Raw genomic sequence first — 16,451 nt, forward strand, 5'->3', positions numbered from 1 at the left:
CCACACAGCTCCCGGAAGTGGCCCACACCCTGCAGACCCTAGACATGTGGGCATGGGCGCCAGGGAGGCTACGTGTGCTGCCCCCACCCCGAGGGCCAAGTCCACAGCTCCCATTGGCCAGGAACCGTGACCAATGGGAGCTGCGGGGGCAGTGGCTGCGGGCACGAGGGCAGCGCGCGGTGCCTCCCTGGCCGCCCATGCCAATGCGTCTAGGGTCTACAGGGTCTGGCGGCCGCTTCCCACGATCCACAGTAAGCACCACCAGGACCCTGCACCCCCAACCCCCGCCCAGCCCTGAGCCCCCTCCTATACCCCAAACTCCTCATCCTTGGCCCCACCCCACAGCCCACACCCCCAGCCGGAGCCCGCATCCCCCCAACACCCTGCCCCAGCCCCCTCCTGCACCCAAAACCTCTCATCCCCGGCCCCACCCAGAGCCCGCACCCCCAGCCGGAGCCTGCATCCCCCCGCCACCATCACCCCAAGCCCCTGCCTCAGCCCAGTGAAACTGAGTGAGGGTGGGGGAGAGAAACGGAGGGAGGGTGGACGGAGCGAGTGGCGGTGGAGACTCTGAGAGGGGGCATGGCCTTGGGGCAGGGGTGTTCGGTTTTGTGAAATTAAAAAGTTGGCAACCCTAGTGAGCCCTGCAGCGACCCCTGCTGATGTCCCATCATCCCCCTGGGCACCTCCCTGGGGCACAGCTGCCCGCAGGAGCCCAGCTAGCTTCCTTGGCTGGGGGCCCAGAAACCCCTCCAGCTCCGCGGGTTGGGTGGAGGGCCTGCACGCTCGGCTCCCCCCGCCGTGCAGCGGCGGCCCGGCCCCTGGACAGGCACGTGGTCATCGTTAGGTTCCAGAGTCAACGGGCGGTGCCGCGCGGGGCGGGGTTCCAGACCCCGCAGGTTAAGCCCCGCCCCAGCCCTGTGCCCGTCACGTGATTCCGGCCTCCGCGCCAGCGGCGTCCTAGCGAGGCCGACTGGGGGCGCTGGCAGATGGCGTCATTGCGCTGCGCCGCGCGGGGCGGGGCGGGGCGGGGCCGGGGTGAGCGGGGGGCGGGGCGAATCGCTGCGTGGAGGGAGCGGCCGACTCGGCGTTTGGACTCAGCATGGAGGGGGCCGTGAGTGACCCGGGGCGGGGGGTCCGGCTCTCGGGGCGGGCGGACGGGGGGCGGTACCGGCTCTCGGGGGGGCCGAGGGACGGACGGGGGGTCCCGGCTCTCGGGGTTTGGGGGCCGGACGGATGGGGGTTCCCGGGGCGGGGGGGGCCGAGGGATGGGAGGACGGACGGACGGACGGGGGGCGGTACCGGCTCTCGGAGGCGGGGTCCCGGGGCGGGCGGACGGGGGGTCCCGGCTCCCGGGGCGGGGTGAGGGTCCCGGGGCGGGCGGACGGGGGGTCCCGGCTCTCGGGGCGGGGTGAGGGTCCCGGGGCGGGCGGACGGGGGGTCCCGGCTCTCGGGGCGGGGTGAGGGTCCCGGGGCGGGGTGAGGGTCCCGGGGCGGGCGGGCGGACGGGGGGTCCCGGCTCCCGGGGCGGGGTGAGGGTCCCGGGGCGGGCGGACGGGGGGTCCCGGCTCTCGGGGCGGGGTGAGGGTCCCGGGGCGGGCGGACGGGGGGTCCCGGCTCTCGGGGCGGGGTGAGGGTCCCGGGGCGGGGTGAGGGTCCCGGGGCGGGCGGACGGGGGGTCCCGGCTCTCGGGGCGGGGTGAGGGTCCCAGGGGGCTCCGGGGCTCCGGCCCCTCTGACGGTCTCTTTCCCCAGGGGGCGGCGGGGCAGCTGCGGCAGGAGGGGAACCGGCTCTTCCAGGCCGGGGACTACGCGGCGGCGCTGGCCGTCTACACGCGCGCCCTGGCGCTGTGCGCGGGGCCCCCGGAGCGCGCCGTCCTGCACCGCAACCGGGCCGCCTGCCACCTGAAGCTGGTGAGCGGGGGGCCCCGGGGGGGGGGGGGCGTCCGTGACCCGCCCGCTGCACTGCCAGCCTGAGGCCACTGACCGGCCTAGCTGCCTGCCCCCCCCGCCTGAGTTGGGCTGGGTGTTAGCGGCACCTCCGGCCCCTGCCCAGGCGGTGGCCCCCGGGCAAGCGGGCGCGGGGGGGAGGGCACCTTACCCAGGCTCTTTTGGCAAGTCAGCATCAGCGGCGAGCAACAGGCACTTGGGTGGTGGAGCGATGGGTGCAGGGTGAGACCTGGACCGGTCGATAACGGGGACCTTTTCCCATCCCCCGAGCCGCTGGCCTCGTCCCTGCTCTGGCTCTCAGAGCTCCCTCCTGCGCTCGAAGGGCTAGTGAGCGTTTGCCCGGTGCCATCGCCCTGGCACCTGGGCCAGCTGGGCTGTGACAAGTGCGAACCCAGCCAGGGACTGGCGTGAAGCCCCGTGTTTCGAGCCAGGGGAAGGGGGGACCATGGCAGTGGGAGTTCCTGCATTGTGAGGCCAGCAGGGCCCAGGGCACTGGTCTGCTCTGGTCTGATGAGGGATGCCTGGGCCAGGGTGGGCTGAGCAGCTGGGGACCTGTCTGTTGCCATGGCAACTCCTGGGCAACATCTGCTCAGTGATATCCAAAAATCCTGGAACCTCCTGCTGTGGACAGGTCAGGCTCTCCTCCTCTGATCTGGGCTTCTGTCACCTCCCGTGTCCATGACAGGCCTGCGAGCCAGTGGGACCCAGCCTGGCAGTGCTTTGCTTCTAACACCATAGTGACCCGCCTCTCTCACCTGCCTCCCTTCTTTGCAGGAAGATTATGCCAACGCAGAAGCTGATGCGTCTAAAGGTACGGCAGGGCTGGGGTTGTCGGTCAGCTGGGTGTAGGGGGAGCTGGCCCAAAGACCCCCTCTGACTGTGCTCTGGTCTCTGCTCAGCCATCGAAGCCGATGGCCGTGACGTGAAGGCGCTGTTCCGCCGCAGCCAGGCGCTGCAGAAGCTGGGCCGCTTGGACCAGGCAGTCTACGACCTGCGCAGATGTGTGAGCCTGGAGCCCAGGAACAAGGCCTTCCAGGAGGCGTTGCACGACCTGGGGAGCAGCATGCAGGAGAAGGTGAGCACCAGCGGAGCAGGAGCAAGGCCTGGGCCAGGGCTCTGGAGGGCTAATGTTCCCAACACTGCCGGTCTCTGAGAGGCCTTGTGCTCCCAGCCTCGTGGCCCAGGCCGAGACTCCCGCTGCAGGGTGATAGAGGCCGTCGCTAACCTGTCCCTCCGTCTGTCTCAGATGAAGCTCATGTCCTGCACGGACTCCAAAGTAGAGCAGATGTTTCAGATCTTACTGGACCCCAAAGAAACAGACACAGACAAAAAACAGAAGGTACCAGCTCTGAGCAGGCACAGGGCTGGGGGTGGGAGCTGGCTGTGACCCGGGGAGGGAATGGGGTGGGGGTGGGGGGGGCTGTCTGGGTGTGGAGCTGGAGCGGCTGGGCAGGTGCTGGGGGGAATTATGGTGGGGGAGGAGGGGCTGTCGGGGGAGCTGGAGTAGCTGGGCAGGCGCTGATGGGGGGTGGGGGGTTTCCAGTGCCCAGGCGGAAGGCGTGAGCTGTGGGGCGGGGAGACAGGCCGTTGTGGCTCTGGGCATGGGGACATTCTGGCTTGGCAGGTCTGAGCTGCTGGAAGACAAGGGGGCGCCTCTCGCTGGCTGCCCGGGCAGTGATCCCACCCGGGACCCCTTGGTGTCCTGCCTGCTGGTGCCAGTGAGGTTCCTTGCTCCCTGGGCTTCTTCCTTGGCTGTGCCCAGCCCCGCTCGTCAACCTGCACACGATTCCTGTCTCCCAGGCAGCGCAGAACCTGATCGTGCTGGCCCGGGAAGAGGCCGGGGCGGAGAAGATCTTCCAGAGCGACGGCGTGCGGCTGCTGCTGTGCATGCTGGACACGGGCAGAGAGGATGCGATGCTGGCAGCTCTGCGCACCCTGGCTGGCCTGTGCTCTGGGCACCGGTCGCGGGTAAGTGTGGGCTTCTCCCACGGCTTGGGGCCTGTGCCCCATGCAGACGCGTACCCCGCACGCGCCCAGCGCATTGGGTGCAGGGAGTGCTGGTGGGAGACTCCCCCTGGGGGTTGCTGCCTGCAGTTACTGACGCTGCGGAGCGGTGCAGTAACCGGGGCCACTGCTGCCTGCCCTGGCCTGGCTGGGCTCCGTCTGCCTGCGTGGGCTGTGCTGGGAGAGAGCCGCCTGCCCGACTCCACCTCTGTAGCTGGGATCAAGGACTGCAGCAAGGGGGGGCTGCCCAGCACAGTCTGGCTGCCCCGGCGTGGAGCCTCTTCCTGCCTCGCTCTCCTCTGGCGCTGACTCCGCAGGGCCAGCTCCCAGGCTGCTGTGCTCGTCTGTCCCCACCCTGCTGTCTAGCTGGCGAGATCGCTCCCTTCCCTCTGCTCGCCCGAGAGCGTTTGGGGGGTGCGGGCCCCTGGCCCAGGCAGGCACTGCTGGGTATCTGGACAGGGCAGCTGGGGCCTAGTGTGTGGTGAAGGGGCAGGGCTGGGCGGGCTTGGGGCTTCTCAGCGATCTTCTAGCAGGCTGCTCCCCTGTGCTCACAGACCATGGCCATCCTCGCGGAGCTGGAGGCGCCACGTGTCTCGGCCATGCTGGGAGTGGAGCACGAGCAGGTGTCTCTGGCGGCCTGTAACCTGCTGCAGGTCATGTTCGACGCGCTGAAGGAGGGGCTGCAGAGGGACTTCCGCGGCAAGGAGGAAGCCCTTGTGCTGGGTGAGTGACCCCTTCTCTCTGCTCAGCGGCAGGTGCCAGAGGCCATGTCCTGGCCAGACCTTACCCTGCACCCCTGGATTTCCAGTGGCAGGTGGTGGGTTGCCTGGCACAAACCTCTCTGGAGTCCCCCTGGTGCCAGGCAACTTCGTGGGCGTCCATTGTGTGATGGGAGTAGGGTGACCAGATGAGAGATGTGAAATATCTGGACGCGGGGGGCTCGGGGGGGGGGGGGGGATGCTGGCAGAAAGGGAAAAAAAGAAAAGCCGGAGCATAGGAAAAATTGGTGGGGGCTGAGCACCCAACAGCAGCGCCACGCCCCGCCCCCCCCCCCTCCAGCTCTTGCGCCGCCATACAGCTGATTAGCGCAAGCCTGGGAGGGAGGGGTGAGGAGGAGGAATGCTGTGTGCTTGGGGAAGAGGCGGGGCCAGGGCGGGGATTTGGGGAGGGATCCAATGGGGCAGTGAGGGGGTGGGGCTGGGGGCAGGGCAAGGGCGGGAATTTGGGGAGGGATCCAATGGGGGGAGGGAGGGGGCGGAGCTGGGGTGGGGGTGGTGCGCAAGCCCCCTCTGCCTGTGCGCCGGAGCGCAAAATATTGGGACAATTTGTGTCCCGACCGAACGTCCGTCAGGACGCGGGACAAACAAGTAAATATCGGGACAGTCCCGATTAAAATTGGGACGTCTGGTCGCCCTAGATGGGAGGGATGGAGAAGGGGCCCGTGTGGGACACCTGGGGCTGTGACTGGGGTACCCTGGGCTCTGTGCCTCATCTCACCATTTCCTGCCATGGAGCCAAGCCGCGCCTCCGCAAGGCTGGCCCCACTGCTAGGGAGCCCCCTCAGCCAGCCCCACACTGTGCTCCCAGCTGTCTGTGAGGGGCTGGCCGGGGGGTCTCTGACGGTCTGTGCGTTTGCTGTCTGCCAGATCCCTCGAAGGAGCTGAAGCTGCTGATCGGGCACCTCTTGGAAATGCTGACCCGGGAGGGGACCTCAGCGCACGGCCACGACAACAGCCTCAACCTCCTCATCAAAGTGGTGCCGCGGAAATCCCTGCGGGAGCCCAACAACAGCCTGACCCTCTGGGTCATCGACCAGGGTAAGAGCCGCTCGTACCGTCGGTGCTGCCATGCCCCTCCCAGCTCCTGCGCGCGGCCTGGGTCGCCTGCTCCCTGAGGGCAGCGTCTGAGCACTCTGCCCTTGCAGGCCTAAAGAAGATCCTGGAGGTGGGGGGCACGGTGTGTGAGGCCCCCGGCAGCCTGCCTGCGACGGAGAACAGCCGGATGAGCGCCGCCGTCCTGCTTAGCAAGCTCTACAATGACCTGAAGTGCGACGCCGAGAGAGAGAACTTCCACCGGCTGTGCGAAGACTATGTCAGGTGAGGAGCGGCCCCGGGTCCTGGGCACAGCCTGGGCACCAGCTCTCCTCGGCCAGGCCGTTCCCTGACCGCTGGCAGGAATGTCCCTGCTCTGAGGTCCGTGTCTGCCAGGGGTCGGCAGCTCAAGGAGGAAAGGGGCTAGGGGTGGGACGGATGGAGCTGGGCCTGTGCTGGTGCCGTGCCTGCAGGGCGGGTGGGGGCTACGGCTGATGCCCCCGGGCAGGGTTAGCCTTTCTTGCTGCTCTTCCCCTCCAGGAGCTGGTTTGAGGGGCATGGGTTGGCTGGGAAGCTCCGTGCCATCCAGACGGTGTCGTGCCTGCTGCAGGGTCCCTCGGGGGCTGGGAACCAGGTGCTGGAGCTGGAGGGGATCATGGAGAGCGTGCTGGCTCTGTGCGCCTCCGTGCGGGAGGTCGACCAGCTGGTGGCCGTGGAGGCTCTGATCCATGCCGCTGACAAGGCCAAGCGGGCGTCTTTCATCACGGCCAACGGGGTGACCCTGCTCAAGAACATCTATAAGTGCAGCGGGAAGGACAGCATCCGCATCCGGGCCTTGGTGGTGAGGAGCCCAACGAGGGGGCTGTCCCTGGAGGCTGGGTGGCTGCCTCTGGGCACAGGGAGAGATGTGCTCTCAGGGGCTGTGTGTGCAGCGGCGGGGCACATGGCAGGCCTGCTGAAGTCCCGATACTCAGTCGTTTGTCCCGCCTCCCGACGGATGTATGGGCAGGACGCCATTTGTCTTGATCTTTTGTTTGTGTAATCTGGTCACCCTACCTTGGGCTGATGTTTGTGTCCAGCCCAGGGGGGTGGGGATTCCCGTTGGCAGGGTCCCCCCCAGGCATGCTGAGGGGCTGGGGGCTGCCAGAGACGCTTCGGGGCAGGGAGGGGCTGGCCTGATGTGCTGTTCTTTGCTGCAGGGGCTCTGCAAGCTAGGCTCTGCCGGAGGCACCGATTTCAGCATGAAGCAGTTCGCCGAGGGCTCCACCCTGAAACTGGCCAAGCAGTGTCGCAAGTGAGGGCCTGGGGCAGTGTCTGGGGGGTGGGGCGGGGTCTGGTAGATGGGGACGTCCGGGCGTGGGGTGGGGTCCCAGAGGTAGGGGAGCATCTGCGGTCGGGTGCCAGGGGGGTGTCCAGGCGACTCCTGTACCACCCAGCCCCCATGCTGCAGTGGGGTGCCGGCGCAGGCTCACGGCTGCTCCCCTCCCCAGGTGGCTGTGTAACGAGGCGATCGACGTGAGTACGCGGCGCTGGGCGGTGGAGGGCCTGGCCTACCTCACCTTCGACGCGGATGTCAAGGAGGAGTTTGTGGAGGACAAGGCAGCTGTGCAGGCCATGTTCCAGCTGGCCAAGGTGCTGCTGCTGGGGGCGGGTGAGGGGGGCTGTGTCGGTGTCAGGGTAGCAGGTGGGAGGGGGACAGTGGGGCGGAACTGGGAGCTGTTTGCAGTCGATTGCTCCTGCCAGCCTAGCGGCGAGTCCCACGTGCAGCCCACACTTTGCTGACCCTCCCGCTGTTCCCTGCAGTCAGAGGACAGGAGTGTGCTGTTCGCAGTGGCCTCGACGCTGGTGAACTGCACCAACAGCTACGACCACGAGGAGCCAGACCCCCAGATGCTGGAGCTGGCCAAGTACGCCAAGCAGCACGTCCCAGAGCAGCACCCCAAGGTCAGGAGCGGGGCTGGGCTGCACCCAAGGGATTTCTGCCTCCTGCCGGAGCAGTGCTGTGTTGTGCTGGGGCCCCTGGGAGGAAGGGGCTGATGGGTGGCAGCAGGGAGGGAGCCTGGGGGAGGCAGGGCCTTGTGTGCGCTGCATAGGATTCTGTCATTCCCTGCACAGGATGAGCCAGGCTGCGTGAGGCGGCGGGTGCGCAAACTGCTGGCGGCTGGCGTGGTGTCAGCTCTCACCTGCATGGTGAAGAGTGAGAACCCGGCGCCGACCAACTCCTGCCGGGAGCTGATCTCCAGGTGAGGCTGTGCCCACGGGGGGGGGGCTGGCCGGCCCTCTGAACCGCATGCCCAGCAGGACGGTGGGTTCTGGGCTCCCCTGTGCATGGGAGGCAGGGTGCTGTGGGGTCCCGCCCAGTGCGGGGAGCTGCAGGGTCCCACTGAAGGCGCCCCAGGGTATGAGCATGGATCTGCACCCGGCAAGGGGGCCGGGCGCTCACACCCTCCCCGGCCGTGCTTGTGCTGACTGCGGCTGCTGTCACTCTTTGCCCCCAGGGTGTTCCTGGCCGTGGTGGAGGAAGCAGCGGACAGAGGCAGCGTGGTGGCCCAGGGAGGGGGAAAGGTGAGATGCCAGGGCTCCCAGCTTCGCCCCTCCAGTCTCTCTACAGCGCCCCCCCCCATGGGCTGGGTGCATAGCACGAGGGGAGAGGGAAGTGAATGGCCCTGCGGGGGTTGGGGGTTTCTGCCAAAGGCCCTAAGCATGTGGACCTGGCCAAGTCCCTGGGCTGGGGTGTCCCTGTTTGGCAGGGCTCTCACTAGGGCCGGGGGGGGGAGCCGCTTTCCTTGCGTGCTCTGCGGGCGAGCTGGGTGTTGGGAGGGCTGCTGGGCCCTGGCTCTGGTACTGACACTCCTGCCCCCCGCAGGCACTCATCCCGCTCTCCCTGGAGGGTACCGAGGTGGGGCAGGCCAAGGCAGCACAGGCACTGGCGAAGATCACCATCACCTCCAACCCCGAGATGGCGTTCCCCGGAGAGAGGGTCAGTGCAGCCTGGCGTGTGCTGTTCTGGGGGCGGAGGGGCTGCCCCACGGGGGGGCCCATGAGCTGCGCCCAGCAGCCCACACCAGGCAGTTTTCCCCTGGGACTTTCCTCATGCTGGGGGGTCTCATGTCGGCTGAGTCGGAACTGCTCTGGGTGCTGGGTCTGCTGCCTCTGCAGGGGAGTCTCTGCAACGTGGGGTGTCTGGGGGTTCTGCAGACGGCCTGAGCCCCTCTGACTGCTGCCTTGCGCCCTAGATCTACGAGGTGGTCAGACCCCTGGTGAGTCTCCTGCACCTGCACCGCACGGGTCTGGAGAACTTTGAGGGGCTGATGGCGTTAACCAACCTGGCCGGGATCAGCGAGAGGCTGAGGTAGGAGGAGCTGCATCGCGCCTGGCAATCAAAGGCGGGTCCCTGCTGCTAGGAGACCCTCTCACCCAGCACTAAAGCCACCGTCGGCCCTGGGTGAGGGCAGGGCGCTCACTTGTGCCTTGTTGCAGGCAGAAGATCCTGAAGGAGAAAGCGGTGCCCATGATTGAGGGCTACATGTTTGAGGAGCACGAGCTGCTCCGCCTGGCGGCCACCGAGTGTATGTGCAACATGGCCATGAGCACAGAGGTGAGGGCCGGGTGGGCAGGGCATGGGGCTGGGGCAGGGGCCTGCCCTCTGGCCGGAGAGCACTCCCCTGTCTGGCTCTGGGTTGCAGGTGCAGGAGCTCTTCCTGGCCGAGGGCAGCGACCGGCTGAAGCTGCTGGTTCTGTACAGTGGGGAGGACGACGAGAAGCTGCGGCGAGCAGCCTCCGGCACCTTGGCCATGCTGACCTCACTGCTGCCCCAGATCTGTGGGAAGATCACCCAAGTGGTGAGAATGCCTCCGCCCCTCCCTTACACTGACACGTGAGGGACAGACGCGCTCTGTCCTGCTCAGTCCTTCCCCTGGTGCGCTACGCTGGGGGTGGCACAAGCAGGTCTGCAGCAGCATGTTCCACCCCAGAGGCAGCTGGCTTTGTGGAGGTGGGATCTTGTGACTTTGCAGTGTGTGCTGGAAGGGTGACCCAGCCCAGTGGCCTCCTGGATGGGCCTGTGCTGGGGCCCTGGGGCAGGTGGGGGTGCTGCATGGGGAGCCAGCACGTGTGCAGGGCAGGCAGGCAGCCAGCTCCCTTTGTCCAGCATAGGGGGAAGGGGGAGGGGGGCAGCAGGAGCTGCTCTGTCCAGGAAGCAGGACTCAGGGCAGGGGTCTCTGGTCCGAGAGTAGCCAGGGTGTGCTGGAGGCTCCATGCCCCGGTTCTGTGCCCAGACAGGGGCTCAGGGCCCGTCTCCCTGTCTCCCCGCAGACGGCTCACTGGCTGGAGATCCTGCAGGCCCTGCTGCTCAGTTCCAATGTGGAGCTGCAGCACCGTGGCGCTGTGATCGTGCTGAACATGATGGCGGCAGACCGGGAGATTGCAGCCAAGCTCATGGAGAGTGAGATGCTGGAGATCCTGTCAGTACTCGCCAAGGAGTGCGACAAGCCCCGTGTGGCCCAAGCTGCCAAGGAGTGCCTGGCGCAGGCCGTGGCATGGGGGCTGATCAAACCCAACGTGAATGGAGAGTGACTGGCCACCCTGGCTGGGCTCTCCTTCCTCTGTGCGCACTGCTCTGGGCTTGTAACACCCCCAGCTGTGGCTAGGGAAAGACACGCTGCCCTCGGAGGCTGGAGCCCCTGGGAGAGACGGGAGTGTGGGCTGAACTTGCCTGTTGTATCTTGTCTTAACCTCTGAGTGTATGCTGCTGGCGTGAGGCGGGGCCTGTCTGTGGGTGCTAGACCCGGGGTGCTCTGCAGTGCTCTCCTCGGCATCCCTCTCGTCTAGGCTGGAGCTGGCAGCCTCCCCTCACACACTCTGCTGAGAGCTCGCTGCCGCCCTCCACGTCCTGCTGCACCCTGTGCTTGTCTCTGCCTGCCTGAGCAAGACACTCAGCCGGGCACTCCTAGTGCACCTGGATGCTGTGCTGGGGGCCAGACCCTGCCTACGGCCCCTCTACGAGGGGCCTTTGCACCTGCACACCTCTTCTTGTGCCTAACACGTCTGTCTCCTCCTCCCACCTCTGCGCCCGGCCGGGGGGGAGGGCAGGCTTCAATCACAGCGGCTCTGCGGTGATGGGGTGATGCGGTGCCTGGGCTGGAGGGGCAGTACCCTCAGTCTGTGCTGTCCTGCGGCTCCCCTCAGGCGGTGGGTGGCTGAATGCAGCAGCTGTTCAGGGGTGTAGAGGTGGCTGTGAGGGGTCTGAGTGGCTGGACCAACCCGGAGCGCGGGTGCTGCTGAAGGCCTCGTAAAGGAGCCACTGCTGGCCCCCTTGCTGGGGCTGCCCTGTCTGTCTGTTGACGGGGGGATGGACACCCCCCGCTCACTGTATTTACTGCTGCTCCTGTACTGCATGGGATCCCGGGATAAAGGAAAACCTGCCTCTTACCACAACCGCTGACCCCGTGCACTGCGTGTACCAACGCGCTGGACTGAGGGTGATGGGACGAGCGCTGGGGGGGTGACGGCTGGGGGTTGGGCAGGGGCAGGGAGCGAGGCTGGACCCTGGGGCCAGAGCCTGGGGGGGTGACGGCCGGTCCCTCGGGAACAGGGAGGGGATCGAGCGGGGCTGGGGCTGCTCCCCTGTAACCGCAGCTGGGGGGCGGGGGGACAACAGTGGGGGGTGCAGCGCCTGGGGAGCGCGTCACCTACATCGGTGGGGGTCTGGGAGCCGCGCCTCAGTTTCCCCATTTGGCAAAGGGGGCGGGGAGTTGCACACGTCATGTGGCCGGAAGTCCCTCCCGCTCGCTGTGATTGGCTGCGGCGTCGCATGGCGGAACCGGGTCCCCAGCGCGGCTGGTTCGTTTTCGGGTTCCGGGGCTTCGCGGAGCCTCGTGGCGGCGGGGCCCGGCGGGTGGAGCCGGAGCCGGGCGGGATCCGCCTGGTGCGGCCGGCGTGGAGCTACACGGGCCTGGTGACGGGTGAGACCCGCGGGGGGGGGGGCGCTCGGTACCACCCCCTCCCCCCCCGGTATCGCCCCCCGCTCCGTACCAACCCGGTCCCACCCCCCCCCCGATCGGTACTGCCCTCCCTCCTGCCCCGGTCCCCCCCCCACCAGCTCCGTACCAGCCCGGTCCCGCCCCCCCGGATCGGTATCGCCCCCCCTCCGCTCCGTACCAACCCGGTCCCGTAACCCCCGCTCCGTACTGCCCCCTCCTGCCCGGGTACGCCCCCCCCCCCCCGCTCCGTACCAACCCGGTCCCGCCCCCCCCCCATCGGTCCCGCCCTCCCTCCTGCCCCGGTCCCCCCCCACCCCCTGCTCCGTACCAACCCGGTCCCGCCTCCCCCCCCCCCCCCCCGTTCCGTACCAACCCGGCCCCCCCCCGTCCCCCAGCGCTCCATACCAACTCAGTCCGCTTACCCCCTCCTGCCCCAGCTCTGCCCCACTGGGTCACACCCCCCTGACCGCTCTCTCCGCAGGGCGTGGGCGCCTGGCGCTGCGGGGGTGGCTGGCGGGGGCACTGCCCGGGCGCTGCCGGGACCTGCTCCCCTCCGAGAGCCACGTGCTGCTGCTGCGCGGGGCGGCGCTGGAGGCCTGGGCACGGGGCGGGGGGCTGTGCGGGGGGCCCGCCTGGCGGTGGCGGCTGCACCCAGGGGAGGCAGCCGGGCCCCTGCCCCTGGCCCCTGGCGGCTACGTGACCCCACGGCCGCCCTTCCTGTGCCCGCTGCCACCGGCGCTGCGGGCCCGGAAGCTGGTGCTGGGCCACGAGCATGTGGCGCTGCTGGGCCCCGCCGGGACCGTCTACACCTGGGGCTGCGGCAGGTGGGTGTGGAAGGAGACTTGGGGGCACTGGTCCCTATGGGAGGGGGGTGGCTGGTCCCTATAGGGAGGGGAGAGGACCCAGGTTGGGGGGGGTGGTTGGTCCCTAGAGGGAGGGGAGAGGACCCAGGGTTGGGGGGGGTGTGGCTGGTCCCTAGGGGGAGGGGAGAGGACCCAGGGTGGGTGGCTGGTCCCTAGGGGGAGGGGAGAGGACCCAGGGTTGGGGTGGTGGTGGCTGGTCCCTAGGGGGAGGGGAGAGGACCCAGGGTGGGTGGCTGGTCCCTAGCAGGAGGGGAGAGGACCCAGGGTTGGGGTGGTGGTGGCTGGTCCCTAGGGGGAGGGGCGGCAAGGAGAGGACATGGGGTCATGGTGGCTCACCCCCATGGGGAGCGGGTGGGGGTTGCTGTGGAGAAGGGGCAGACATGGCGAGCCTTGTCTCGTGTGTGTTCCCTGCAGACATGGGCAGCTGGGGCACGGGGGGCTGGAGCCTGTGTCGGAGCCCCGGCTCGTGGAGGCCTTGCACGGCGTGCCCATGGCGGACGTGGCAGCTGGAGGCTGGCATTCTGTCAGTGTCAGCGGTAAGGACCATGGTGTGGCATGGCAGCTCGGAGTGACGGGGTGGGGGCTTGGGGAGCGCTGGTGCCAAGGGGAGTTGGTGCTACGTACAGCCCGGCTCTCCCTGCCCAGCCTGAACTAATTGAGTGGTGATGGTGGATTAGCTCCTGGGGAGACTCTACAGCTGTGCACCAGGTTCTGGAAGGGCCCCTGCTCGCCCAGGAACTGGGCAGCTCTGACTGCTCATCCCCCACTCTTGCTCCTCTCTCTCCCCCCAGAGGGAGGTGATCTCTATGTCTGGGGCTGGAACGAATCCGGGCAGCTGGCATTGCCTTCCAAAGCACTGGCAGAAAAAAGGCCCCCAGCCGCAGCATCTGTCGCCCAGCCTGAGGAACCCGGCTGCGGTGCAGGTGAGGAACTCTGCGATGCGACGCAGGTTTGGAGGCTGCTGTTTGACGGTAGCCCTAGCTGGTGGGCGGAGGGTTAGAGACCTGCTGGTGCCAGAAGCTGCTAGTGGCCTGTCTCGGTTCTTATGGCAACTTGCCTTTCCCATGGCTGTTCCCAGCTGAGGCATTTGGGAACGTTTCAGCAAAAGGCCTTTCTTTAAGCCCTGGAGGCGCCACACTTTTCAGAGGCGTAGCTCCAGCCCCAGCCTGCTGTGTGCGGGAAATCCCCTAGCAGCAGCCTGGTTGCACTTGCATCTTGGAGGGTCCTCAAGGAATCAATTATGAAACATTTAGAGGAGAGGAAAGTGATCAGGAACAGTCAGCATGGATTCACGAAGGGGAAGTCGTGCCTGACTAACCTAATTGCCTTCTATGATGAGATAACTGGCTCTGTGGATGAGGGGAAAGCAGTGGATGTGTTATTTCTTGACTTTAGCAAAGCTTTTGATACGGTCTCCCACAGTATTCTTGCCACCAAGTTAAAGAAGTATGGGCTGGATGAATGGACTGTAAGGTGGATAGAAAGCTGTCTAGATCGTCGGGCTCAACGGGTAGTGATCAATGGCTCCATGTCTAGTTGGCAGCCGGTTTCAAGTGGAGTGCCCCGGGGGTCGGTCCTGGGGCCGGTTTTGTTTAATATCTTTATTAATGATCTGGAGGATGGTGTGGACTGCACTCTCAGCAAGTTTGTAGATGACACTAAACTAGGAGGCGTGGTAGATACACTAGAGGGTAGGGATCGGATACAGAAGGACCTAGACAAATTAGAGGATTGGGCAGAAAAAAACCTGATGAGGTTCAACAAGGACAAGTGCAGAGTCCTGCACTTAGGACGGAAGAATCCCATGCACTGCTACAGACTAGGGACCGAATGGCTAGGTAGCAGTTCTGCTGAAAAGGACCTAGGGGTCACAGTGGACGAGAAGCTGGATATGAGTCAACAGTGTGCTCTTGTTGCCAAGAAGGCTAACGGCATTTTGGGCTGTATAAGTAGGGGCATTGCCAGCAGATCGAGGAACGTGATCGTTCCCCTTTATTCGACATTGGTGAGGCCTCATCTGGAATACTGTGTCCAGTTTTGGGCCCCACACTACAAGAAGGATGTGGAAAAATTGGAAAGAGTCCAGCGGAGGGCAACAGAAATGATTAGGGGTCTGGAGCACATGACTTATGAGGAGAGGCTGAGAGAACTGGGATTGTTTAGTCTGCAGAAGAGAAGAATGAGGGGGGATTTGATAGCTGCTTTCAACTACCTGAAAGGGGGATTCCAAAGAGGATGGAGCTCGGCTGTTCTCAGTGGTGGCAGATGACAGAACAAGGAGCAATGGTCTCAAGTTGCGGTGGGGGAGGTCCAGGTTGGATAGCAGGAAAAACTATTTCACTAGGAGGGTGGTGAAACACTGGAATGCGTTACCTAGGGAGGTGGTGGAGTCTCCTTCCTCAGAGGTTTTTAAGGCCCGGCTTGACAAAGCCCTGGCTGGGATGATTTAGCTGGGAATTGGTCCTGCTTTGAGCAGGGGGTTGGACTAGATGACCTCTTGATGTCCCTTCCAACTCTGATATTCTATGATTCTATGACCCTCCCCCGCCAAGAGGCCCATGTCGTCCTTGCTCTCCAGCCACACCACCTGAGTTGGATTTTGACTGTTTTCCAGGCAAGGCAGAGCTGAAATTGGTCAGTCACGAGGCAGCCGTGGGTGCTGAAGCAGTTGACTTCATTTCAATCCAGGCCTTCCCTGCTTTGCTGGATCTACCCGAGGGGTCAGAGGTCAGCAAGGTCAGCTGTGGCTCCCGCCACACTGCTGCTGTGACCCGTAAGTACAGGGACTTGGGTCTGGTCAGCGACAAGGGTAGTGGTGAAGTGTAGATTGCAGAGCTGTGATGGCTCTAAAGCCTTGTGCAGCCTTTGGCAATTCCCTCCTGTTCTGGGGAAGGAGGCTGAGGTTGTCCAAGGGGCCTGGAGACTGGCTGCACGGAACAGGCCCAGGCGAAGGATGGGGCCTGGGCTCGCATCACCACTGATGTGTGTTTGTTAGCTTGCTTGGCTCAACTGAAAGTGATGTTCCAGTGAGAAACCTCAGGAGGGAACATGCCCTGAATTAACACCCCTGCCTCAGGGGAGCTGCTGCACCCAGCCCCATGGTCTGACTAAGGGCATAAAGCAGCGGGAGTCACATCCGGCCTGTGCCAGGGTGAAGTGTACACAGCAAAACATTCTGCTGTCCCCCCAGGGTGGGTTGTTGGATAAGACGTTGCCCTGTGGTGGCCCCCACAACTGACTCTCGCTCTTTGCTTACAGGGACTGGGGAGCTCTACACCTGGGGCTGGGGTAAGTGACGAGAGGGCCCTGCTCTTGGGGCTTGTCAATGGAAATACTGCTACAGCAGAAACAGGGCTAAAACCCAGTAGCGTCTGCCCAGGGCCAGGGCCAAGTACGTCTGCTGGAGAGAAGGCAGCACCCTCCCTGGGGTGGGGTTGCAGAATGGCTGGTGCATGGTGTGGGGTGGAGCTGGCTGCACCTACCGACTGCTAGGGGCTGTGTTTTTGGCTGCAGGCAAATACGGACAGCTGGGCCACAATGAGACAGCCAGCTCTGACCAGCCAAGACAGGTTGGCTATTTCCCTGCAAACGGGCTCACGGTGGAGGATGTGGTCTGTGGCCCATGGAACACTTACGTCTGTGCTGTGGAGAAGTGAGAACAGCTGAAAGGGTGGAGACCATGGCCCAGGACAGCCTGCGGCACTGACATGTAGAGACTCAGCCATACCTGGGCCTGGTGCTGGACACATGGCTAGGGCCGAAAGTGATTTCCTTCGCACTGTGCCCCAGTCCAAGAACTCCAATTAATCACTGTTCCTGTGCTCAAAGCATCGTGCAGTTTTT

At 65.5% G+C, this 16,451-nt stretch overlaps 2 protein-coding genes across 2 annotated transcripts; both read left to right on the top strand.

Annotated features, from left to right (window-relative positions):
• The first annotated feature begins 1,050 nt into the window (after positions 1-1,050).
• Positions 1,051-11,200, top strand: UNC45A (unc-45 myosin chaperone A). The gene is made up of 20 exons (XM_054041526.1): positions 1,051-1,114; positions 1,755-1,913; positions 2,724-2,760; positions 2,849-3,024; positions 3,196-3,288; positions 3,750-3,917; positions 4,508-4,676; positions 5,600-5,770; positions 5,878-6,049; positions 6,305-6,605; positions 6,964-7,058; positions 7,255-7,396; positions 7,568-7,708; positions 7,880-8,007; positions 8,263-8,329; positions 8,631-8,744; positions 9,001-9,116; positions 9,245-9,362; positions 9,451-9,606; positions 10,079-11,200. Exons 1-20 carry the CDS (start codon positions 1,103-1,105, stop codon positions 10,337-10,339), a joined length of 2,796 nt encoding a protein of 931 aa, XP_053897501.1. The 5' UTR covers positions 1,051-1,102; the 3' UTR covers positions 10,340-11,200.
• Positions 11,201-11,459: 259 nt separating this feature from the next.
• On the top strand, positions 11,460-16,429 carry RCCD1 (RCC1 domain containing 1). Its single transcript, XM_054042884.1, has 7 exons — positions 11,460-11,727; positions 12,227-12,569; positions 13,023-13,144; positions 13,400-13,531; positions 15,223-15,381; positions 15,867-15,896; positions 16,122-16,429. The coding sequence occupies exons 1-7, from the start codon at positions 11,529-11,531 to the stop codon at positions 16,262-16,264; spliced, it is 1,128 nt and encodes a 375-aa protein (XP_053898859.1). The 5' UTR covers positions 11,460-11,528; the 3' UTR covers positions 16,265-16,429.
• Positions 16,430-16,451: the final 22 nt, after the last annotated feature.

The sequence above is a fragment of the Malaclemys terrapin genome, chromosome 10 (assembly GCF_027887155.1).
Source record: "Malaclemys terrapin pileata isolate rMalTer1 chromosome 10, rMalTer1.hap1, whole genome shotgun sequence".
In the NCBI taxonomy this organism is placed as follows: Eukaryota; Metazoa; Chordata; order Testudines; family Emydidae; genus Malaclemys; species Malaclemys terrapin.